Here is a 25,680-nt window from a genome sequence, read left to right on the forward strand (position 1 = left end):
GACAAGTAAATCCAACTGGGTTTTTCTTCATATTACATTTCTTCTTTCTCCTCTTATTTCCTTCTGGTCTTCTTGCAGATAGTCTTGTCTCATACAATATTTTTGGCACCAAAAACAAAACAAAGCAAATTTATTTTTTAAATTTATTTATGTATGTTTTATTTTTGCCATACTTAATGGTGTTTAGAGCTTATTCCTGGTTCTGTGATCATAGATCACTCCTGGATTGATCCTGGAGGGGGCTGGGGGATCATATAAAGTGACTCTATGAGTCACAAAGGTAAATTTTTTGTTTTGTTTTGTTTGTAACCATGGTGCTTAAGTAAAGATATTTTTAAAAAAGTGCAAGAATTATGTTTCAAAAGATATACATTTGAGTTAGATATATTTATTTTTTTGTTTTGTTTTTGGGCCACACCTGGTGGTGATCAGGGGTCACTCCTGGCTATCTGCTCAGAAATAACTCCAGGCAGGCACGGGGGACCATATGGGACGCCGGGATTCAAACCAACCACCTTAGGTCCTGGGTTGGCTGCTTGCAAGGCAAATACCGCTGTGCTATCTCTCCGACCCCGAGTTAGAGATATTTAAATAAAGAAAAACCATTTTAAGAAATTTAAATTTTAAAGATTTAATTATTCAGTACACTGTGGTTATAAATTGCAGAAAATTAGATTAGTAAATTACATAGACAACCTTTCATTTAGAGAGGACTTGTATTAATAATGTCAATGTGGGGCCGGGTAGGTGGCGCTGGAGGTAAGGTGTCTGCCTTGCAAGCGCTAGCCAAGGATCGGGACCGCGCGGTTCGATCCCCCGGCGTCCCATATGGTCCCCCCAAGCCAGGGGCGATTTCTGAGCACATAGCCAGGAGTAACCCCTGAGCGTCAAACGGGTGTGGCCCAAAAAAAAAAAATAATGTCAATGTAAAATATATAGTAAAATGTTACATGCCAAAACAACATTTTTGGTGACAAAAATATTTATGTATGGGCTAAATTTATGTTGAAAATTTTGAAAAATCTTAAGTTTATAAAATTATTTTTTAAAAAAAGGAGACTTAACGCAGAATTGTCTCACTCATCTATGGGTTTTAAGAAAAATGAAAGACAGGGGCCGGGCGGTGGCGCTAAAGGTAAGGTGCCTGCCTTGCCTGCGCTAGCCTTGGACGGACCGCGGTTCGATTCCCCGGTGTCCCATATGGTCCCCCAAGCCAGGAGCAACTTCTGAGCACATAGCCAGGAGTAACCCCTGAGCGTTACCGGGTGTGGGCCCCCCCCAAAAAAAAAGAAAAGGAAAAAAAAAAAAGAAAAATGAAAGACATTCTTGCAATAATAATTTTCAGGCACAAAAGAGAAAAGAGCTGGAAGTTCCAGCTCACCTCAGGAAGCTCACCACAAAGAGTGATGAGTTTAGTTGGAGAAATAACTACATTTTGAACTGTCCTAATAATGAGAATGTATGAGGGAAATGGAAAACCTGTCTAGAGTACAGGCGGGGGGTCGGGTGGGGAGGAAGGAGATTGGGGACATTGGTGATGGGAACGTTGCACTGGTGATGGGTGGTGTTCTTTACATGACTGAAACACAAACACAAATCATGTATGTAATCAAGGTGTTTAAATAAAATATCTATTAAAAAAAAAAAAGGAGCCTTGAGCAAGAACTACATTTCCCAGCATGCACAGCGGGAGTGGGCGGGGCGGCCCCACCGCTCTGGCCCTTAGGCATACTTGGAGCATCAGAGTCCTTTCTCAGATCCAGGCGTTGAGAAAGGAAGGAGCTGGGGGCACGAACTACATTTCCCGGCATGCACAGTGGGAGTGGGCGGGGCGGGGCGGGGCGGTCCGGGCCCTGAGCGGACTGGACGCCCAGCAGCGGCCGAGCTTCTCGGCGGAGGAGGCGGGAACCGTGGGCCCAGCCGCCGGGCCAAAGGGCCTATCAGGGCGGGGCGGGCTCGTGCGTGCGCCGCGGCCGGTTTGAGGGCTGGAGCGGCGGCGGAGGCGGCGAGGATGGAGGCTGTGGTGTTCATCTTCTCCCTCATCGACTGCTGCGTGCTCATCTTCCTCTCCGTCTACTTCGTATCCTTGCGCGCGAGGAAGGAAGGGCGGCGGGGCCGGGGCCTAGTGGGTGCAGGGCGTGGGGTGAAGGCTGCGTGTGAGGCGGCCTTTCTCTGGGCGCGCCCGGCCCGGCCTGCCTGCACCCCGCCGCACCCCGACTGCGCCGCCCTGACTGGGGCCGGGCTCGAGGGATCCTAGTGGCCCTTGCGAGCAGCCCCTTCAGACGCAGGCGGGCCCGGGCCCTTTGTGGGGTGCACTGAGGGGATTTTGCTGCCTCTTTTCCTCCTCCTCCTCGGGGCGCCACCCCCTTTGTTCTCTCGTGGGGTTTGGACCCGGTGGGCCCCCCCACCCGGGTCCTGAGAGGAGTCGCCCCGCCTGCCTCGCTTGTTAGCTGATTTGGGGCGCGCCTTGACCTTTGATCACGGGCTCCCCGCAGTCCCAGCACTCTTCTCCCCCCCTCTCCCCAGTTTCTTTAAGTCCTCCTTTAACTTTTCAGTGTCTTGGGCCCGGGCCCTGTTTCACTCGAGTGTCCGTCCCGTCGTTTCTAAGGCCTTGCCTGGAAAATGATCTGTCTGTCTGTCTGTCTGTCTGTCAGTCACACTGCCTGGTTCCGAGCCGACCCAATGAATGAATGAATGAATGGTTTGCGCCAGCAGTCTTGGAGCTACTTCTAGTCTTAGTTGTTGGCTCCTTAAGTCTGTGTTAAGTGATTAAATTCACGATGGGGGAATAAAACACGTGGGATATGGGGTCTTTCTCTCCTTGGAAGTGACTTCTTTTTTTTTTGTTTTGTTTTGTTTTGGTTCACACCCTGCAGTACTCAGGGGTTCCTCCTGGCTCTATGCTCAGAAATCACTCCTGGCAGGTTAGGGGGACCATATAGGATGCCGGGATTTGAACCATCATCCTTCTGCATGCAAGGCAAACGCCCTATCTCCATGCTGTCTCTCCAGTCCCTAAAGAGGTGACTTCTTTCTGCTTCAAGAATTTGAGTCCAACTCTTGGCTGGGCATCCTAGTGGTTGATTCTATATGTATATTTTTTGGTTTTTGGGTCACACCTGGCAGCGCTCAGGGGTTACTCCTGGCTCTATGCTCAGAAATCGCTCCTGGCAGGCTCAGGAGACCATATGGGATGCCGGGATTTGAACCACCATCCTTCTGCATGCAAGGCAAACGCCCTATCTCCATGCTATCTCTCCGGTTCCTAAAGAGGTGACTTCTTTCTGCTTCAAGAATTTGAGTCCAACTCTTGACTGGGCATCCTAGTGGTTGATTCTATATATATTTTTTTGGTTTTTGGGTCACACCTGGCAGCGCTCAGGGGTTACTCCTGGCTCTATGCTGAGAAATCGCCCCTGCAGGTTCGGGACCATTGGAGATGTCGGGATTCGACCCACCGTCCTCCTGCATGCAAGGCAAACGCCTTATCTCCTTGCTATCTCTCCGGCCCCTGGTGGTTGATTCTAGAGCATAATTTCTCAAAGCCCCCCTCACCCCCATACCCCTTCCCCCAGGTATCATCCACGGTTCCCAGGATATTCTAAGGAAGCCACCGGTTAAAATGTCCTTTGTGGGGCCGGAGCTTTGGCACAGGCAGTAGGGCATTTGCTTTGCATGAGCTAACCTAGGACAGACTGTGGTTCGTTCCCCCAGCGTCCCATATGGTCCCCAAGCCAGGAGCGATTTCTGTGTGCATAGCCAGGAGGAACCCCTGAGCGTCACCGGGTGTGGTCCAAAAAGAAAAAAAAAGTTCTACTTGGGGGTTGGGAGCTCAGCCCGAGACTAAGGTTACAACCTGCAGGACAAGGGACCATAGGAAGGAAGCAGTGTGGCAATGGGTCACGATGGACTAAAAGTTGAGAAAGGCTTGTGTGGAGAATGTATGCAGGGTGTCTTTTTGTTTTGTTTTGTTTTGGTTTTTGGGTCACAGCTGGCTGTACACTCAGAAATTGCTTGTGGCAGGCTCGGGGACCATATGGGATGCCGGGATTCGAACCACCGTCCTTCTTCATGCAAGACAAACGCCCTACCTCCATGGTATCTCTCTGGCAGGGTGTCTTTCGACTTGGTTATGAGCGGTGGGCAGGCTGTTGTGGAAAGGAATGTACTCTGTTTTATTTTATTTTATGGGGGTGCAGGGGGGGCCCATATCCAGCGGTGCTCAGGGCATGCTTTTGGCTATGTGCTCAGGCATCAGTTCTGGCGGGTCTCCGGTGAACCATATGAGGTTCCAGGGGTGAAATCCTTGTTGGTTGATTGCAGGTAAAGTGCCTTCCCAGCTGTATACTATCTTCTCAGCCAGCCCCTTAGGGACAGTTTGTTATTAGGAATTCTTGTATAGCAGTTCTATTTGCAACGTAACCTTCCAATCACTTCTCCAGGTTTTTTTTTTTGTTTTGTTTTTGGGCCACACCCGGTGACGCTCAGGGGTTACTCCTGGTTATGCGCTCAGAAATAGCCCCTGGCTTGGGGGGACCATATGGGACGCCGGGGGATCGAACCAAGGTCCGACCTATGCTAGCGCTTGCAAGGCAGACACCTTACCTCTAGTGCCACCTTCCCGCCCCCCCTATTTTTTTTGGTGGGGGTCACACTTGGTGGCGCTCAGGGGTTACTCCTAGCTCTGTGCTCAGAAATTGTCCCAGGGGCCGGAGTGATGGCACAGCAGTAGGGCATTTGCCTTGTACATGGCTGACCCAGGATGACCGAGGTTTGATCCCCCATATGGTCCCCCAAGTCAGGAGTAACCCCTGAGCATCACTGGGTGAGGCCCAAAAGCCAAAAACCAAAAAAGAAAAAAGAAAAAAAGAAATTGCTCCTGGCAGACACGGGGAACAATATGGGATACTGGGATTCGAACCACTGCCCGTCCTGGATTGGACTCATGCAAAGCAAACTCCTACCACTGTGCTATCTCTCCAGTCCACTTCTCTGAGTTTCTGAGTTTCTATTACCTTACCTTTAAACTGGAGATAGGGGCCAAAGAACCACAGTGCAGGGGTTAAGCCTTATGTGCTATGGCCCTATTTTTTTGTTTTTGGACGCCCAGGGGTTATTCCTGGCTATGCGCTCAGAAGTCGCTCCTGGCTTGGGGGACCATATGGGACACTGGGGCATCGAACCGCGGTCCATCCAAGGCTAGCGCAGGCACTTTACCTCTAGCGCCACCGCCCGGCCCCGCTATGGCCCTATTTTTATCCCAATACTGCAGGGTGGAGTGTGGCCCCCCCCAAACCCAAACAAAATAGAAATAAAATGGGGAAAAATGGCATTTGAGGTGCTCAAGACTGATATTTCTGATATGGAGTAGATTCGAAATTAGCTTAGTAAAAGGTTTATTTTACTAAGCATTAAAGGGGAAACATAAGTGAGAAAAGTGATTTGTCTAATTGAGCAAGGTTTAATGAAATAGAGTATTTTTCAAGTCAAATCTAATTGTTTTGTCACTTGGTGTGTTTTCTTTTTAAAAAATGTATTTTTGGGTTGGAGAGATAGCATAGAGGCAGGGCAATTGCCTTGCAAGCAGCCGAACCAGGACTGATGGTGGTTTGAATCCCGGTATCCCACATGGTCCCCTGAACCTGCCGGGAGCGATTTCTGAGCATAGAGCCACAAGTAACGTTTTATTTTATTTTATTTTTTTGGTTTTTGGGTCATGCCCGGCAACGCTCAGGGGTTACTGCTGGCTCTATGCTCAGAAGTTGCTCCTGGCAGGCTCCGGGACCATATGGGATGCCTGGATTCGAACCACCGACCTTCTGCATGCAAGGCAAACACATTACCTCCATGCTGTCTCTCCGGCCCCTGGAGTAACTCTTGAGCACAACTGGGTATGACCCAAAAAACAAAAAAAAAAAAAATAAAAACAAAAAAATGTATTATTTTTAAACTTTAATGATTGATTGATTGGTTTTAAGGCCTCAAAAAATAAAAACAAAAAAAGAATTTTTAAATTTTATTGATTGATTGATTGGTTTTAAGGCCACACCCAGGTGCTCCTGGCTCTGCACTCAGAAATCACCCCTGGCAGGCTGGGGGACCATTTGGGATGCTAGGAATCGAACTTGGTCTTTTACCACCATATCTCTGGTCTCGAAAAATGTATTGGTTGTTGAAGTCTTTGCAGCCATGCTGTGGTGGGTTTTAAAACCAAGGTATGATCTGCAAGACATGTGCTTTACTGCTTGAGCTACCTCTCTGTCCCCCCCACCCCACCCCGGGATTGCTTTAAGAAACTTCAAAATAGGGGCCCAAGCAGTGGTGCAAGTGGTAGGGCATTTGCCTTGCATACTCTAACCTAGGACAGATTGCTTGCAGTTCAATCCCCCGTATTCTGTAGGGTCTCCCACCCAAGCTAGGAGCAATTTCTTTTCTTTTTTTTTTTTCGGGTCACACCCGTTTGATGCTCGGGTTATTCCTGGCTAAGCGCTCAGAAATTGCCTCTGGCTTGGGGGGACCATATGGGACGCCGGGGGATCGAACCGGGGTTCTCCCTTGGCTAGAGCTTGCAAGGCAGACACCTTACTTCTTGCGCCACCTCGCCGAACCCATTCAGGACCAATTTCTGAGCGCATAGCCAGGAGACCATTGAGTGTCACCGGGTGTGGTCCAAAAACCAAAAAAGAAAGAAAGAAGGGAGGAAGGAAGGAAGGAAAGGAAGGAAGGAAGGAAGGAAGGAAGGAAGGAAGGAAGGAAGGAAGGAAGGAAGGAAAGAAGGAAGGAAGGAAGGAAAGAGGGAGGGAGGGAGGAAGGAAGGAAGGGAAGGGTGGGAGGGAGGGAGGGTGGGAAGGAGGGAAGGTGGGAGGAAGGAAGGAAGGAAGGAACGAACGAACGAACGAACGAACGAACTTCAAAATAGTTATTTTTTTTTGGTTTTGTTTTGTTCTTTGGGCCAAGCCTGCAGTGCGCAGGGATTACTCTTGGCTCTGTGTTCAGAAATCGCTCCTTTCAGGCTCGACCATATGGAATGCTGGAGATCGAACCCGGGTCTGACCTGGGTTGGCTGTGTGTAAGGCAAATGCTATTGCTCTGGCCCTCAAAATAATTGTTAAAAAGAAATTTGAGATTGGAAAGATAATACAGCTTAAAGGCTGGGCCGGGAGAGATAGCACAGCGGTGTTTGCCTTGCAAGCAGCTGATCCAGGACCAAAGGTGGTTGGTTCGAATCCCGGTGTCCCATATGGTCCCCCGTGCCTGCCAGGAGCTATTTCTGAGCAGACAGCCAGGAGTAACCCCTGAGCACTGCCGGGTGTGGCCCAAAAACCAAAAAAAAAAAAAAAAAAAAACCCAGCTTAAAGGCACTAACTGACCTTGCACACACTGACCCGGTTTCGATGCCTGGCACCACATTTGGTTCCCTGAGCCTCACCAGGAGTGATTTCCTAAGCCCAGAACCATGAGAACAACCAGGTGTGATCCAATCTTTCATAAACCAAAAAAAAAAGTTTTAATAATTCCTTATCTTGCCCCTCAGATAATTACATTGTCTGATTTAGAATGTGACTACATTAATGCTAGATCATGTTGCTCCAAATTAAACAAGGTAAGACTACTTTTACTTTTCTATCCTTGAATGAATTTCTTTTTTGTTTTTTTTTTGTTTAGTTTTTTAGGCAACACCCAGTGGCACTCGAGGGTTCCTCCTGGCTCTGCGCTCAGAAATTGCACCTGGCAGGACCTTATGGGATACCTGGGATTGAACCACCCTGGTTTGACTGCATGCAAGGCATGCCCTACCCATTGTACTCCAGCCCGATTTCTACACATTTTTGTATTAAAGATTTACCACATTTGGGGCCAGAGAGATAGCACACCAGTAGAGCATTTGCCTTGCAAGCAAGACAGACAGTGGTTCGAATCATGGCATCTCATATGGCCCCTCGAGCCAGCCAGGAGTGATTTCTGAGCAGAGAGCCAGGAGTAACCCCTGAACGCCGCCGGATGTGATCCAAAAACTAAACCCCTCCCAAAAAAAGATTTTACCACATTAATATTTGCTTTAAGAATCTCTTGTCTAAAAAAAAAAAAAAAAAAAAAAAAAAAAAAAAGAATCTCTTGTCCACTGTCGTGTTAATGTACTATGTTTGCAATATTTTAGATAATGAAATATTACTAAAAGTTGCAGATTCACACACACCCCCACTCTGTCTATTCCTTGACTCTGTCCACTGTGGACAATATCATTATTCAAACTAGGCAAAGGTTTATAATGAGGATCCTTATTTTTGTCTTCTGTGACTAAACCCCTTCCTCCTGCTTAGGAAAAAAAGGCTCAGTTTGTTGAATGAATGACTTCGTTCTTTTCGTGACTGGCTGAGAAATGGAATTAATTAGTTGATTTGTTTTCAGGCCATCTTATCTTTAGTATATAAAGAGAACTTTATATTGGCCAGAATATTCTGAATTGCAGAACTCGTTTATTTACAGGGAAACCAATTGATATTGATTTGCTTTTCATGAGATGAGCAGATAGGAAAGCTTTCTGGATTCAAGTTTATAGAAAAGCACAGTGTTGAGAGGTGCTTTTGGCTTAACCTAAAAATAATTGACATGCATTTTTTCCCCATATCTTTCTACTTAAGTTTCTCTGACTCATGAAAAAAATTTTACACTTGAAACATTAGTATTTCGGGTGCTGGAGCGATAGCACAGAGGGTAGGGTGTTTGTCTTGCACATGGCCGACCTGGGTTCGATCCCTGGCATTCCATATGGTCCCCCAAGTCTACCAGGAATAATTTCTGAGAGAAGAGTCAGGAGTAACCCCTGAGCGTTGCCTGATATGGCCCCCAAACAGCAAACAAACATTAGTATTTCTAATAAAATTATATTTCTCCTCCTTAAAAGAATAATGATATATAGTTTTCTTTCAGATATATTTCCTTTTAGATGAAAAATTTTGCTAATAAGAGAAAACAAAATACAAATGAAAGATTACCTAGATTCATTACTGAAAAAGTTGATTTATTTTTTGGGGGGGAGGGTTGGGTTATACCTGGTTCTGTGCTTAGGAATCACTCCTGACAGTGCTCTAGGGACAATATGAGATGGTCCATACAGGATGGACCATATAGGGTGCTAGGAATTGAATCTAGATGGGTTGTGTGTAGGGCAATCGTCCTTGTTCTATTGCTCTGGCCCTTCCTGAAATTTATTTCAGTATTAAGTTAACTTTATTGATACTAATTTTTATTTATTTTATTTTATTTTTATTTATATGCAAAATTTTTTTTTTTTTTTTTTTGTTTTTGGGCCACACCCGTTTGACGCTCAAGGGTTAATCCTGGCTATGTGCTCAGAAATCGCCCCTGGCTTGGGGGGACCATATGGGACGCCGGGGGATCGAACCGCGGTCCTTCCTTGGCTAGCGCTTGCAAGGCAGACACCTTACCTCCAGCGCCACCTACCCGGCCCCTTATATGCAAAATTTAATGTGAATAAAGTCGAACTCAGCAGCTCATCTAATAGGACCCAGAAAGGTGAAGGTCTGGGGGAGGTGAGTTGAGAGTCGAGGTGAACTGAGTGAAGGGGGCCCAAAAGAAAGGAGCTAGGAGTGGTTGGGGAAAAGACAGAGCTTCAGACCATTATTTGGAAGCTGGGGAGGCAGGAACAGAGGGTGGTGGGATACTAATTTTTATTATTGTGAAAATTATACTTGTGCATGGTGTGTCAAGTTGTAGTATAAAACTTAAATGAGAAATAGTCCTTTCAGGCCTGAGCGATAGCACAATGGGTAGGGTGTTTGCCTTGCACATGGCTGATTGGGGTTAGATCCCCAGCATCCCATATGGTCCCTTGAACCTACCTGCAGTGATTTGATTCCTGAGATCAGAGCCAGGGAGTAACCCCTGAGCACCACAGAATGTGGCCCTAAAACCAAACCAAACCAACCAAAAAAACCAAAAACATACTAAAATAATCAACCCATTAGATATTTTTCTGGTGATGTTTCTCTTTAAGGTCTCCCACATGTTGCTGGATGGTTGCCATGGAGGCCTGTTTCACCACTTATATCCTGGGACTCTTGTTCTCTATCTCCTGGCTACGATCTTGTAAAAGTTTTCTTGTTTTTTTGCCTCATGTTGAGTTAAAGTAAAAGAAAATTAGATTTTTTTTTGAGGGGGTCACACCCGGCGGTGCTCAGGGGTTACTCCTGGCTCTTTGCTCACTCCTGGCAGGTATGGGGGACCATATGGGATGCCGGGATTCGAACCACCGTTGGTCCTGGGTCAGGTGCTTGCAAGGCAAATACCCTACCGCTGTCCTCTCTCTATGGCCCCAGAAAATTAGATTTTGAGGCTTTGCATGTTTGAAAATGCCTTATCCTCATCCAGGATTGGTCATGTCTCTCTGCTAGACATGAGACAAATTCTAATTTAGAACCCATTTTTCTTTCAGTTTTTATTTATTGACTTCGGAAAACTTAGGGCATTACATACAAGGCTTTTTTTTTTTTTTTTGCTGCTGATATATCTTCTCAGCCCTCTTTGAGAGTTTGGAAGGCATTGCTAGTGTTCTTCCAGGTTTTTTTTGTTTGTTTTCGGACCACACCCATTTGACACTCGGGTTACTCCTGGCTATGTTCTCAGAAATCGCCCCTGGCTTGGGGGACCATGTGGGAAATGGGGGTGGGGTGGGGTGGGGGGTGGGGTGGGGATTGGAGGGACACCTTACCTCTAGCGCCACCTTCCCGGCCCCATGTCTTCCAGTTTTAATGGTCAATTTGGTAGGTAAGACTTAGGGGTGGAGTGGTACAATGGAAAGAACAAGGCTAACCCCAGATTCAATCCCCAGCACCCCATATAGTCCCCGAGCACCTCTAGAAGTGATCCCTGAGTGTAGAGCCAGCAGTAAGCCCTGAGCATTGCCTATTGTGGCCCAGAAACCCAAAACAATAACAACAAACAAAAAAAAAAAACAAAAGCAAAAAACCCCAATGAATTAGTAAGACTAGCCATTTATTTCTTATATTTGATCTTTTTTTTGTTTATATCTATTTTTCTAAGGCTTTCCAGTAATTTTTTTTCTTTTTTGGTTTTTTGGGCCACACCCGTTTGATGCTCAGGGGTACTCCTGGCTAAGCGCTCAGAAATTGCCTCTGGCTTGGGGGAACCATATGGGATCGAACCGTGGTCCTTCCTTGGCTAGTGCTTGCAAGGCAAGACACCTTACCTCTAGTGCCACTTCACCGGCCCCTCTTTCCAGTCATTTTAGTCTATTATTTTTTGTAATATTTTTGGATTTTGCAGTGGTATATGATTGGAATATTTAGTTTAGGCTCTTTTTAGTATTTGGACATTCTGCTAGGCATTTACAGTCTGGGAGATTTTTTTTTGTGTGTGTGTTCTTTCTTTGATATATCATCTCTTTTTTTCTTTTTCGTCATCCTCTGCTGAATAATTCACCTGCTGAATTGACTTGCTAGTTCTTATTTCTTATTTTAATCCTTTGGATTTGTTTTACAATTTCTCAGAATCATTTTATGTTTAAATGTTAATCTCCAAGAGCATTTTTTTTTATTTTATTTTTTTTAGTTTTTGGGCCACACCTGGTGGTGCTCAGGGGTTACTCCTGGCTGTCTGCTCAGAAATAGGTCCTGGCAGGCACGGGGGACCATATGGGACACCGGGATTCGAACCAACCACCTTTGGTCCTGGATAGGCTGCTTGCAAGGCAAACACTGCTGTGCTATCTCTCCGGGCCCTCCAAGAGCATTTTTGATCTCTTGGTTCATACTTGACTTTTAGCTCTGATAATCTGATTTTGATTTCTCTTTTGCTGCTTGTATTTGTTTCTGTCGAGTTCTTTTCCCTTTTCTTCTGTTTTTTTTTTTTTTTTCTTTTTTCTTTTTTTTGGTTTTTGGGCCACACCCGGAGTTGCTCAGGGGTCACTCCTGGCTGTCTGCTCAGAAATAGCTCCTGGCAGGCACAGGGGACCATATGGGACACCGGGATTAGAACCAACCACCTTTGGTCCTGGATAGGCTGCTTGCAAGGCAAACGCCGCTGTGCTATCTCTCTGGGCCCTCTTTTCTTTGTTTATTTCTGAGGGTTTCCTCAGTTTGTGCTGCAAACCTATTAATAAAGCCACTAAAATAAAATAAAGCCACTGAAATGCATACTGCAGTCTCATTGAACAGACTGCTGACTCACGTGGTTGGTATTTACCTGAGCCTTTGATGGAGTATGTGAAATGGCATGATAAGGCCATTCTATTACTATAGAGAAGAGTCTTACAAGCTGCTGCTTGGACAAGCCTCGAATCAGTTTTGGGAGTACACAATAGAGGAAGAGCTTGTTCAGGAGGGAAGTGAGAGAATTCGGGGGTGTTCGTTGAAAGTCAGTGAGAAGCCTCGAATCAGTTTTGGGAGTACACAATAGAGGAAGAGCTTGTTGTTCAGGAGGGAAGTGAGAGAATTCGGGGGTATTCGTTGAAAGTCAGTGAGTGAACCAGGCAGCCTAAAGTTTTAAGTATTGCTTGTGGAAATGTTTGTTCCTGTAAAACAGAATGATTGCAACCATTGTAAGAAAATCCAAGTTAGCGGGCCGGAGAGGTAGCATGGAGATAAGGCGTTTGCCTTTCATGCAGAAGGTCATCGGTTCGAATCCCTGCGTGCCAGGAGCAATTTCTGAGCTCAGGCGTATCCCCTGAGCACTGCCGGGTGTGACCCAAAAACCACAAAAAAAAAAGAAAGAAAGAAAGAAAGAAAGAAAGAAAGAAAGAAAATCAAAGTTAGGGGTCTGGAGAGGACTATTAGTAACACAGGCTACTATTTATTGGCCGCTTGCTCTTGTAGGCTTGTGTATGTAATTTAATGAGGAAAGTATTATTATTTCCATTTTGTAGGTGAGAACTGTGTGGATAAGAGAGGTATATTAACTTTTCCTAAGATAGCAGAGCTACTAAGTACCATAGAACATTGATTCCATTCCTGGTTTGTTTGGGTTTGCAACTCATACTTGTTAAATTCATTACATTTTATTTGTTTTGTTTTTGGGCCACACCTGGCGGTGCTCAGGGGTTACTCCTGGCTGTCTGCTCAGAAATAGCTCCTGGCAGGCACGGGGGACCATATGGGACACCGGAATTCGAACCAACCACCTTTGGTCCTGGATCGGCTGCTTGCAAGGCAAACACCGCTGTGCTATCTCTCCGGGCCCAAATTCATTACATTTTAAAAAAATACTACCTGGTGACCTTGTGGTTCACTTACCTCTTTGGCCCATTGAAGGGTTATTTTATTGCTTTTAAAGGAAAAATTGGTAACTCCCTTTTTGTCCTCTTTTGAGTGTTTGCTTATAGGCCATATTTGGCTGTGCTTAGGGGTTACTCCTAGCTCTCTGTACTCAGGAATTACTCCTGGCAGGCTTGGCTGTGTGCAAGGCAAGTGTTTTGCCCATTGTACTGTCTCTCCAGTCTGAAATCCTATGCTTTAAAAAAAAAAAAAAAACTCTCAGTGTACAAGTGGATTTTTTTTTTTTTTTTTTTGGGTTTTTGGGCCACACCCGGTAACGCTCAGGGGTTACTCCTGGCTATGTGCTCAGAAGTTGCTCCTGGCTTGGGGGACCATATGGGACGCCGGGGGATCGAACCGCGGTCCGTCCAAGGCTAGCGCAGGCAAGGCAGGCACCTTACCTCCAGCGCCACCGCCCGGCCCCACAAGTGGATATTTGGATATAAGACCTATCATCACTCCAAGTGGGTGGGGCATTTGCCTTGTACCAGGCTGACCCTGGTTTCATCCCAAGCACCAATATGGTCCCCCAAACACCACTAGGACTGATCTCTGATACCTGAGTTTATGGATGCGACCCATAAACCAAGAGAAAAAAAGGCCTTATTGTGACAAAATGAGAAAGCTGGTATTTAAATTGAATATTTGGGTTGGAGCAATAGTATAGCACAGGAGTGGCGAACAAGTTCGACACAAAGAGCCAAAATTTTAAACTGAGAGTCAGAGAGCCACACCACGCAGTGACCTGCCAAACAAACAAACACTCACACAAAAGCATATACTTTTAACAATAATATATCAAACACATATTATTGCATTTTGCCATTTTGAGTGAGGGTAAAAATCCTGTTCGCCACCCCTGGTATAGCAGGTAGGGCGCTTGCCTTGCTGAAGGCAAATCCAGGTTCCATCTCTGGCATATGCTCCCCTGAGCACCTCCAGGAATAATTCCTGAGTGCAGAGCCTGAAGTAATCCCTCAGCATTGCCAGGTGTGACCTCCAAACCAAAAATCAACAAAACAAAATAAAATGGAAGTAAATTGAATGTAAACAACTTTTCTGCTGGGCCTAGATTCCAGTTCTTATGCCTATCCGGCACACACCGAACCACATCTCTGGCCTTATATGGATATTGATAGAAAGAGAGATAAAAAAAAATTGGGGGGAGGGTCATACCCAGTGATGCTCAGGGGTTACTCCTAGCTAGTCGCTCAAAAATTGTTTATGGCTTGGGGGACCATATGGGACACGGGGGGATCAAGCCGAGGTCCGTCCTAGGTCAGCCCGGTGCAAGTCAAACACCCTACCGCTGTGCCACCACTATGGTCCGAGATATAAAATTTTTTATTTCCTATTGGTCATTCAGACCAACTTAGTGAATGAATCTGAATCTTTGCGTAAGATAAAATGTTATTGATGTGAAAGTGCCCTGAACTATTTGCATGGGGTGAACAGTTATACCAGTATTCAAATCTGGGACATCTGAGTCTAAAAATAATCTTGAAACACAAGCTTGAGGAATTTCTGTGTGTTCATTGTTGTAGCCTCACATAACATGTACATTCAGGAAGAAACTAACATTGAGGTATAATACTGTGTTTTTTCCTTGCAGTGGGTAATTCCAGAATTGATTGGTCATACGCTTGTTACTGTATTAATGCTTATTTCATTGCACTGGTTCATCTTCCTTCTCAACATGCCTGTTGCCACTTGGAATATATATCGGTGAGTATAATCTGCTTGCTGTTTTGTGTTAGGCTAGTTAATTTATTTAAGCTTCTGAAGTTTTATTAATACATTGTTTTGTTTGTATTTTTTGGTTTTGGTTTTTGGGTCACACCCAGCTTTCCTCAGGGACTTTGGGGACCATATGGAATGCAGGGATTGAATCCAGGTTGACTGTGGCAAAGCAGGAACCCTTCCAATTGCTCAAATCCCTAGGATATGTTTAAAATCAAGTATCCAAATCAGAGATACTTGGGAGAAGTGAGTGAGAAGTAGGCAGTACAGGGCAAAGGAAGAAATTCTACTCTATATGGATTTAAAGCTTTCTATATGGATTTTAAAGCATTTCATATTATTTGAAAATCATGTTTTACTTCTCTAAGGCACTATTACTCCTTTAGGCACCATTTTAAAGCTGGGCCTACTTCCTTATGTTCCCTGGTGGTAGTTTCTATGCCTGAAATGCCTGGAACCTACCAGTACTACAACCTCTTTAACTCAGTGCCGCTGGGATTAACAGGGCAGTTTAAATAAGAATCCAAAAAAAAAAAAAAAATCAACAATTTTTGCTCATCTTCACTAAATGATGTGCCATGACCCCAGGAAATAGCTCAAGTGACAGAACACATGCCTAGCATGTGTGATGTCCTCAATTTAGTCCCAGAACTACATAACCACTGAACTTGCCTGGGGTGACTTCTGTTAAAAAACAAACAAACAAAAAAACCAAACAAGCAAAAAAAAAAAAAACAAAAACCAAAAACAAAAAAAAAAAAACAAAGCATGGATAGAAGGCCCTTGTTATTTATTTCTGTAATTTTGAACTAGTGTGAATTTGGGATATTTCAAAGCTAATTTCATTTAATACCTGCAAATTATGGTAGATAACAAAAGTTTTGACTTGATAAATTTAGGAAGTTTATTCAAACAAAAACTGAATGGAAACACTAATTGGAAAATAATGTTATGGTAGGCTGTATTTTTTTTTTTTTTTTTGGGTTTTTGGTTTTTGGGCCACACTCGGCGGTGCTCAGGGGTTACTCCTGGCTGCTCAGAAATAGCTCCTGGCAGGCTCGGGGGACCATATGGGACACCGGGATTCGAACCAACCACCTTTGGTCCTGGATCGGCTGCTTGCAAGGCAAACACCGCTGTGCTATCTCTCCAGACCCCAGTAGGCTGTATTTTTTTTTATAAAATGCAGGAATAATTTGGACAATTTGGTATGATTTTTATGTTAGCAGGCTGCTGCTCTATTAAATTTCAAAGTTGTATTTTTTTTTTGTTGTTGTTGTTTGGTTTTTTGGGCCACACTCGGTGGTGCTCAGGGGTTACTCCTGGCTGTCTGCTCAGAAATAGTTCCTGGCAGGCACAGGGGACCATATGGGACACCGGGATTCGAACCAATCACCTTAGGTCCTGGATCGGCTGCTTGCAAGGCAAACACCGCTGTGCTATCTCTCTGGGCCCTCAAAGTTGTATTTTTTTTTTTTTTTTTGTATGTTTTTGGGCCTCACCCAGTGGCACTTGGGTTACTCTTGGCTGTGCTCAGAAATTGCCCCTGGGGGCAAAATGGGGGACCATATGGGATGCCAGAAATTGAACCCGGATCTATCCTAGGTTGGCTGTGTGCAAGGCAAACACCCTAATACTATGCTTTCACTATGCCCACAAAGTTTTATTTTTTTTATCATCATTGTTTTTGTTTGTTTTTTTTGGGGCCACACCTGGTGACGCTCAGAGGTTACTCTTGGGTATGCGCTCAGAAATAGCTCCTGGCTTTGAGGACCATATGGGTCGCCAGGGATCAAACCGCTGTTCGTCCTAGTCCTAGCTTGCACCACCACTTCAGCTGGCCCCTAATTATGTTAATTTTAATTATCTAGTTCTGGGTCTTTCTTTTGGACAGGATCATTGATAGAATGACTTTCAAGTGCATGTTTGAAAAAGTTGAGATAGGGCTCGGAGAGATAGCACAGCGGTGCTTGCCTTGCAAGCAGCCGATCCAGAACCTAAGGTGGTTGGTTCAAATCCCGGTGTCCCATATGGTCCCCCGTGCCTGCCAGGAGCTATTTCTGAGCAGACAGCCAGGAGTAACCCCTGAGCACCGCCGGGTGTAGCCCAAAAACAAAAAACAAACAAACAAACAAACAAAAAGAAAAAAAGAAAAAGTTGAGATAGAATGAGATCAACATAGAGTATGAAACACATAAAAAGATGAAGGAAGGCAGTAGAGATGATGGCGTGAGTGGTCTTGGGGAATGCATCCTCTAAAAGTTCTGAGGATTGGGGTCTGAGGGATGTACAGCGGGTAGGGAAATTGTCTTGCATGCAGCCAACCCAAGTTTGATCCACAGCAATCCATATGGCCCCCTGAGTATGGCCGGGGTGATCCCTGAGCCAGGAGTAAGCTGTGAGCGCCTCTAAGTGTGGCCCCAAAACAAAGTCATGAGACTAGAAACTGAGCTAGGGAAGAAACTTTGAATATTTCCCTTTTTTCTTTTTTCTTTTTTTCTTTTTTTTAAATATGGAACGCTTCACGCGTGTCATCCTTGCGCAGGGGCCATGCTAATCTTCTCTGTATTGTTCCAATTTTAGTATATGTGCTGCCGAAGCGAGCACATATTTCCCTTTTTTCCAGAATTTTTTTCTTTAAAGGAATAGTGTTAAGGTACTTGCCTCACATGAGTTCTGGTTCCCCAAGTACTTCCAGGGTTCATTTCTGATCACAGAGCCAGGGAGAGCCCTCCAAACCTCAAAATGCATTAATAAATAAAGGCATTTCTCCTTGTACTCTTGTGATTATTCCACAGACCATCACCCTAACCTGAACTTATTACTGGGAAACACACTCTCTATACTTCTTGTGCTGTGTGACCACACAGACTTTTAGCAGAGTTCTTTAGAATCTTCTTCAGAATTGTGATCTATAAACTGAATCCACATTTGCTTTGTTTTTGGGCCACCCCTGACAGTACTCAGAGGTTAAGTTGCTCCTGGCTCTGCAGTCAGGAAAACACTTCTGGCATGCTCAGAACCAGATGGAATGCTGAGGATTGGCTGCATGCAAGGCATAAAACCTCCTTAATACTTACCGCTCTGACCCAGTACACCCAATTTTGGAAGTGACATTCCTCTGAGACTGCATATATTTCTGGCCATGCCATTAGCAGTACTGCTAGAGATGAAAATGTGAGGAAGAGTAGGCTTCTTTGTCCTTCTTTGAAGGACTCTGTGAAGTTTTATTTATGGGGCAATAAAGTCCTTAGACTATTTCCTGTAATCTTAAAGACAAAGATCATATGTGTGTATTGCTCTCATAGGACAGTGTACTTAATTATCATATCAGATTGACTGTTGGTTACAAATTTACTTTCTGTTCAGAAAGCTTAAAAAAAACCTTACAGGTGGAACATTTCCTCTTTCAGACAACTATACTTTTATGCTATTAGGGGTCTCAAACTCGTGGTCCTCGGGGCCCTTTGCAGCCTTCCATACAACATTTTGTGGCCCACGGCTGGCCTTCAAAAATCGCAGTATTCACGATTATTTGCTTACCGAATAATCGCAATAAAAATCGCATTAGTAAGAAAATAATCACATTAAACATTCGCATACCCCGAGCAGTTCCGTTTGGGGTATGTAGATGTTTAATACAATTTTTTGCGATTTTTTTCTTACTAATGCTATTTTTTATTGCAAATATTTGGTAAGCGAATAATCACGAATACTTTGCACCTAGCACAGACGTCATTTCCGCTGCTCCTGCCCACTGTCCCTTGCATTATCGGAGGCCTAAGGGAGAGAAGGGAGAGAAGTTTATTACAGAATTAGATTTTGTCATACCTTCATCATGACTTCATCAAAGCTTGCAGTGAAGAGAAAGATTGATGACGAGCACAGACAATTTTAGGAAAAGTGGGAGACACAGTATTTCTTTGTTGAGCACAGGGGCATCCCCACATGTCTTATTTGCTCAGAGAAAGTTGCAGTGCACAAGGAATACAACTTGAAACGCCATTATTCAACTAAACATGCTGAGGAATGTGCAAAATATCAAGGAAATGAGAGAGCCAAATGGGTTGCCAGTCTTAAAGCATGTCTAATGAGGCAACAAGATTTCTTCAAGAAAGCAACCAAAAAGAATGTTGCATCAGTCGAAGCTAGTTACATGGTTAGTGAGATGATTGCTAAGGCAGGGAAACCATTCACAGAAGGAGAGTTTGTTAAAAAATGCATGTTACAGGCTGCAAGTATTATCTGTCCGGAAAAGAAAGGCCAGTTTAGCAAAATCAGCCTTTCTGCCAACACTGTGGCAGAGTGCATTTCTGACATGTCAAGTGACATTTATCATCAACTGTGTGAGAAAGCCAAGTGTTTTGATTCATACTCAGTTGCTCTTGACGAGGGTACAGATATAACAGACACTGCGCAGCTCACAATTTATGTCCGTGGTGTTGATTGCAATTTTGAATTGACAGAGGAGCTGCTCACAATAATTCCAATGCATGGCCAGACCACCGCTAATGAGATATTTCGGCATCTGTGTGTTGCCATTGAGAATGCAGGTTTGCCATGGAAGAGGTTTGTTGGAATAATAACCGATGGGGCGCCATCGATGACAGGGAGGAAAAATGGACTGGTGGCACTTGTTCAAAAAAAACTTGAAGAGAAGGGTGTAGAGAAGGCTATTGCTCTTCACTGCATTATTCATCAGCAGGGCCTTTGCAGTAAATGCCTGCCGTGTGACAATGTGATGTCTGTTGTGAAATGCATCAACCAAATCAGATCCAGGGACTTAAGGCACAGGAGATTCCATGCTTTTTTTAGAGAAAATGGAGTCAGAATATGGAGATGTGCTCTATTTCACTGAGATACATTGGCTCAGCAGGGGAAATGTCCTGAAAAGACTTTTTGAGTTGAGAGAAGAAGTGAAAGCCTTCATGGAGAAGGATGGGAATGCTGTTTCTGAGTTGAGTGATCACAAATGGCTCATGGACTTTAGCTTTTCTTGTTGACATCACACATAAGCTGAATGTACTAAACAAGATGTTACAAGGCCCGGGGCAGCTTATCAGTGCTGCCTATGACAATGTGAGAGCATTCTCCACAAAACTTGTGTTATGGAAATCCCAGCTCTCTTGGACAAAGCTTTGCCATTTCCCAGCATGCAAGGAACTTGTGGGTGCAGGCATACCATTCAGTGGTGAGAAATATGTTGATGCTATTTTTAAGCTAGAGAAGGAATTTGATCACAGATTTACTGTTGTGTAATTGTTGTAATATTGTTTTTGCCTGTCATCCCACCTGGATTTTCCAGGTGGGGGTGATTAAGGAATGAAATAAATAGCTTGTTGGGGAGGCATAGGGGGCTCTTTTGCCAGAACTGACGGCTTGTTCGGTTTGCTTTTTGGAGCTTGCTGCAACTGACAGAAGACTCCTTTTGCTGAACCTTTGGTCCCCTAATCTGTTGCATTCGTTGATTATTTACTCTGGATATTATTATCAAAGTCTCCCCCAAAAGGGGAGATGGAAGAATGGGATTCAATTTATCTTTCTGGGAGTCATTCTTAGACTTGGAGACCATCAACAAGGAGTTTGACCTCCCCCCACAATTTACAGACTTCAAAAAGCACAGAGCCACTTTCCAAATTTTTGTGGAGCCCTTTTCCTTTGCTGTGCAAGATGCCCCTCCTGTGCTTCATTCAAATGGAGCTCATTGACCTGCAATGCAACTCTGATCTCAAAGCCAAGTACAGGGAGATTAGTGGAAAAGCAGACATGCATGGGCAATTTTTGAGAGAATTGCCCCCCAGCTTCCCTGAGCTTTCCCGAATGTTCAAGCGCACCATGTGCCTTTTTGGGAGCACATATTTGTGTGAAAAGTTATTCTCCACATTGAACTTCAATAAGTCAAAGTACAGGTCTAGACTTAATGATGATCATCTTCAAGCCATACTGAGGGTCTCAACTGTTTCCTCTCTAAAGCCAAATGTGATTCAGATTTGTGAGAAGAAGCGCTGTCAAGTCTCTGGCAGCAAGGAATAGGCAAAAGATGCCATGTTCAGAAGAACTGTTCATGATCTTCATTCAATGTTCTATTCATGTTCAGAAGAAATAATTAAAACTGTTAATAATGATGTTTGAGGACTTTTTTGTGTGTGTGTGAAATCCCTTATGCAGCCCTGCCTCACCTTGATTTTGCCTCCTGCGGCCCCCAGGTAAATTGAGTTTGAGACCCCTGCTATTAGGGATTCACGCATGTAAAATGGACTTTACCTACAGGACATGATAGTGGAGAACATTGAATACAAAAATATACTTGTTATTTTTTGGGGTTTTGGGCCATAAACACCAGCCCTCAGGGATTACTCCTGGCTCTGCACTCAGAAATCGCTCCTGGCAGGCTCGGGAGACCATATGGGATGCCAGGGATTGAACCTGGGTCTGCCCCAGGTTGGCTGTGTGCTGTGCTACCTCTCCAGCCCCCAAAATGTACTTGTTAACTGAGAAGTGGACCAAGGTAGAGCTGGACAGTTGCCAGAGGAGTAACTAAACTTGGGTTATTTGGGCCAGAGACATAGCAGAGAGCTACCTTACATGGAGCCAACCTGGTACAATCCTTGGCACCACATATTGACCCCTGAGCACACCTCGAAGGGTTACTCCTGACTACAGAACCAGGAATAGAATAAGTCTTGAGCACTGCTGAGCCACAACCCCCCCCCCCCCAATAACAACAACAATCCAAATAGACTGAGATTATTAGACAGGGACAGTTTAGGGTAGATTCTAATATCGAACCCCTATAGGCTATATGTGGTGTGACTGATACTTGGGGAAAATTTTGGGGGGGGGATTTTTTTTAGGATTTAGTTGGTCTTTAAGATAGATGCCATTTCTTTTTTGTTTGTTTTTGTTTTTGGGCCACACCCGTTGATGCTCAGGGGTTACTCCTGGCTATTTGCTCAGAAATCGCTCCTGGCTTGGGGGGAGTATATGGATGCTGGGGATTGAACCGAGGTCTGTCCTAGGCTAGCGCTTGTAAGGCAGATGCCTTACTTCTAGCACCACTGCTCTGGTACCTAAAATTTTATGCTCATAAAATAAAAAATAAAATTTATGCTCATAAAATGGAAAAAAGAGGGCCCAGAGAGATAGCACAGCGGTGTTTGCCTTGCAAGCAGCCAATCCAGGACCAAAGGTGGTTGGTTTGAATCCCAGTGTTCCATATGGTCCCCCTTGCCTACCAGGAGCTATTTCTGAGCAGACAGCCAGGAGTAACCCCTGAGTACCGCCAGGTGTGGCCCAGAAATCACAAAAAAAAAAAAAAAAAGGAAAAAAGAAACAAAACAAAACCTTTTCTGGGGGTTGAGAGATCTTTAAGTGGGTCTGAGCACATGTTTTAACGTGATTAGAACATTTTATCCCTGGCTCCTTATATAGTCTCCCAAGCACTGTGAAAAGTGCCCTGACCACTGAGCCAGGAATAACCCTGAAAACTGCTGGGTGCTACTATACTTGTTTCAGAGGGTAGAAAGGTACACTAAAAATTAGTAGTGACATGAGGAAAAGAGGTGGGCCATGACATATTCCTTTATAATGCTCTGCCCATATTTGACCTGCACTTAAAACTATAGTGATTGTTTTGTTCAGTTGAAAATGTTGACTTTTTTTGGCTATATTCTTTTATTTTCCTTCTTATGTGTATGTATCTTCTATCTTACCAGGTTTATTATGGTGCCAAGTGGTAATATGGGAGTATTTGATCCAACAGAAATACACAATCGAGGGCAGTTGAAGTCACACATGAAAGAAGCCATGGTCAAGCTTGGATTCCATTTGCTCTGTTTCTTCATGTATCTTTATAGGTGAGTGTTTAGCTCTCCTGCCATTTTCTAGGAGGTTATGTCAGCTTTTGGCAGGTGAGATATTATTGTGCTAGATAGGATGTTGCATTGACATTGCAGAGCATTTGGAGATTGTGAATTTTTTACTATTGTGTAGATTTTTTTGTACATCCTTGTGTTTAACATATGATAGAGTATTTCCGTGGTATTGTTATATAACTGTTGAAGTGATTGGCTTATTTACCATTGTCTTACCTATTATTGTTGTTACTATTTGGGGACATACCTGGTGGTGCTCAGGGCTTATTTCTGGTTCTCCTTTAGTTGTTGGGACTGTACCTGGGTCAGCTGTATGCAAGACAGTTACTTTACCCACTGTACCATCTGTCTGGCCATTTTTCTACTTCAGTGATTAGCAAGGAGGCCTCTTTTTTTTTTTTTAATCATGCTCAGGGATTATTCTTGGTACGCTCAGGGGACCATATGGAATGCTGGGGGTTAGACACCTTACATGACACCTCATGTAAGGCAAATGCCCTGCCTGTTGTATTATTGCTTAAACTGCATTAGATGCTATCATTAACTGGTGTTATGCACTAAGTAAATTTACTATTCTAAGTAACGTTACTCAGTTACAGTTGGGCAACTAATTAGTAATTAAAGGGTATCATTGCTATATATGTTATTCATAAGATCCCATCAGAATAAGGCTAATTTCAATAAAAGATGATAGTTTATTTTTGAGGGTGGGGGAGCTGTTAGGGGCCATGCCCTATACTGCTCTTGGGTTCCCCTGGCTCTGTTTTTGGGGATTACTCTCAGAAGTTGTTCCTAGACGAAACCAGGGGACCAGGCAGTTCTGGGGGTTGAACCTCAGATTTCCCAATGCAAAAACCATGTGCTCTAGCTCCTTGGCTCAGCTCCTGAACCTTGTTAACTGTGTAGTAAAGGTGAGAATCACTAAACTGTGGTAATGGCCTTATATGGTGGTAATGGTTCACTGTGGCAATTGTAGCAGGGGATTGATTGAGTGGTTGCAGTGTCAGATACTGTGTCAGGCACTGCAAATGGTGCAGAAGAGCAACACAAAATCTCTGTGTGAAAGCTGGACCAGTACTTGAGTGCTACACTGGAAGGCCCCACTGCCTGGAATCTCATCTTGTTTCAGAGGAGTTCAGTTGGCAGTGGAGTCCTGTTTGTAAGCCAAGGCTGGCAAGAAGCTGATTAGCTGTCAGAAGTGGGGTTTGCTTGCTTGTGACTTACACTCTTTCCCACAGAAGCAACCTGTGAGTTGAGTAGGAGTTTACTGGGTTGAATGTGGCGGGATGTTGTGGAAGGCTGAGGCACAGGAACAGCATTATGTGAGGGTTTGATCTAGTGAATGTTGTTCTGGGTAGGTTTTTTCCAAACTACCTTGTTTTTGGGGGGATCCCAAACAGTGTTTAGGCGACTCAGTGACTCCTCCCAGTGCTGTTGAGGGCCACCCCAGCAGTGCTGGGGCTTCTAGTGATGCTCAATGTGACTATGACCTGGTGTTACTGGGGACTGAACTGGACTTAGCCACCTGCAGGACATGCACTGTAATCACTGTACCAACTCTCTAGCGCCTGGTGGTTTTTGTTTTTGAACCATCATCTTAGTGCTAAGGGCCTGCTCCAGCTTCATGCTTGGGGGTGGCTACTGGTTGTACTTAGGGGATCTAAGTACTTAGGATCGAACTGGGCCTCCTGCATGCCAAGCATGTAATCACCTCATTGAGCTCTCCTGGCCTCATCTAATACTTTTTTTTTTTGGTGTTTGGGCCACACCCAGTGACGTTCAGGGGTTACTCCTGGCTATGCGCTCAGAAGTCACTCATGGCTTGGGGGACCATATGGGAGGCCAGGGGAGCGAACTGCAGTCCATTCTAGGCTAGCGTTGGCAGGGCAGACACCTTACCTCTAGTGCCACCATGCCGGCCCCACCTAATACTATTTTTTTTTTTATTTAAACACCTTGATTACATACATATTTGTGTTTGGGTTTCAGTCATGTAAAGAACACCACCCATCACCAGTGCAACATTCCCGTCACCAATGTCCCAAGTCTCCCTCCTCCCCACCCGACCCCCACCTAATACTATTTTTAAGTTAAATTCTTCTTTGGGTTTTTGGTCACACCCAGCAGTGCTCAGTGGTTACTCCTGGTTCTTCACTCAGGAATTACTCTTGGCAGGCTTGGGGACCATATGACATTAGGTCATCTGCGTGCAAGGCAAGCACCCTACCTGCTGTACTACCTACTACCGCTCAGCCCTTTAAGTTATATTTTTTGCCTTCACACCCATTCCAGTCAGTCACTTTTCCCCATCCTATTTTGATAGAGGTGTCATGATTTACAATTTTGTAAACACTGAAATGAAAAAAATATTAGGGCATCGAGAGGCTGTTATAGATATCTTTCTCTTTAAGGGTAAATGACTATATTTTACCAAAAAGAGTTGTTGCTGAACCATGCATGTTCCTTATTGAACCTGTGGGATATGAGTCTGGACATAGCAGACACTGTTGGAATATTCATCAGAAACTTGAGTAACACTAATTTCTTTTCTCCACAGTATGATTTTAGCTTTGATAAATGACTGAAACTGGAGAAGCCATGGTTGACATCATTCTACACTACACCGCACAGTTGAGGAGCCAGAAGACTTAGAATCCTAGAACATCACCATTAGAACCATGACCATAGCAGTATATTTTTTCCTCTTCGAACAAAACAAACAAACCTATTTTTGCTGTATTTTTACCATATAAAGTATTTAAAAAAACATGTAT

At 44.4% G+C, this 25,680-nt stretch overlaps 1 protein-coding gene and 1 pseudogene across 2 annotated transcripts; one reads left to right on the forward strand and one right to left on the reverse strand.

The window, feature by feature from the left end:
- Positions 1 to 1,850: 1,850 nt before the first annotated feature.
- CNIH4 (cornichon family AMPA receptor auxiliary protein 4) lies at positions 1,851 to 25,675 on the forward strand. Of its 2 annotated transcripts, XM_049776620.1 has the most exons (5): positions 1,851 to 2,080; positions 7,535 to 7,603; positions 14,905 to 15,017; positions 22,748 to 22,888; positions 25,464 to 25,675. In XM_049776620.1, exons 1-5 carry the CDS (start codon positions 2,012 to 2,014, stop codon positions 25,489 to 25,491), a joined length of 420 nt encoding a protein of 139 aa, XP_049632577.1. In that variant the 5' UTR covers positions 1,851 to 2,011; the 3' UTR covers positions 25,492 to 25,675. The 2 variants fall into 2 exon arrangements, with proteins under 2 accessions (XP_049632577.1, XP_049632578.1); XM_049776621.1 differs by lacking the exon at positions 25,464 to 25,675 and having other exon boundaries at positions 22,795 to 22,888.
- On the reverse strand, positions 17,539 to 17,639 carry LOC126015196 (uncharacterized; annotated as a pseudogene).
- Positions 25,676 to 25,680: the final 5 nt, after the last annotated feature.

This window comes from Suncus etruscus, chromosome 7, assembly GCF_024139225.1.
Source record: "Suncus etruscus isolate mSunEtr1 chromosome 7, mSunEtr1.pri.cur, whole genome shotgun sequence".
NCBI lineage: Eukaryota > Metazoa > Chordata > Mammalia > Eulipotyphla > Soricidae > Suncus > Suncus etruscus.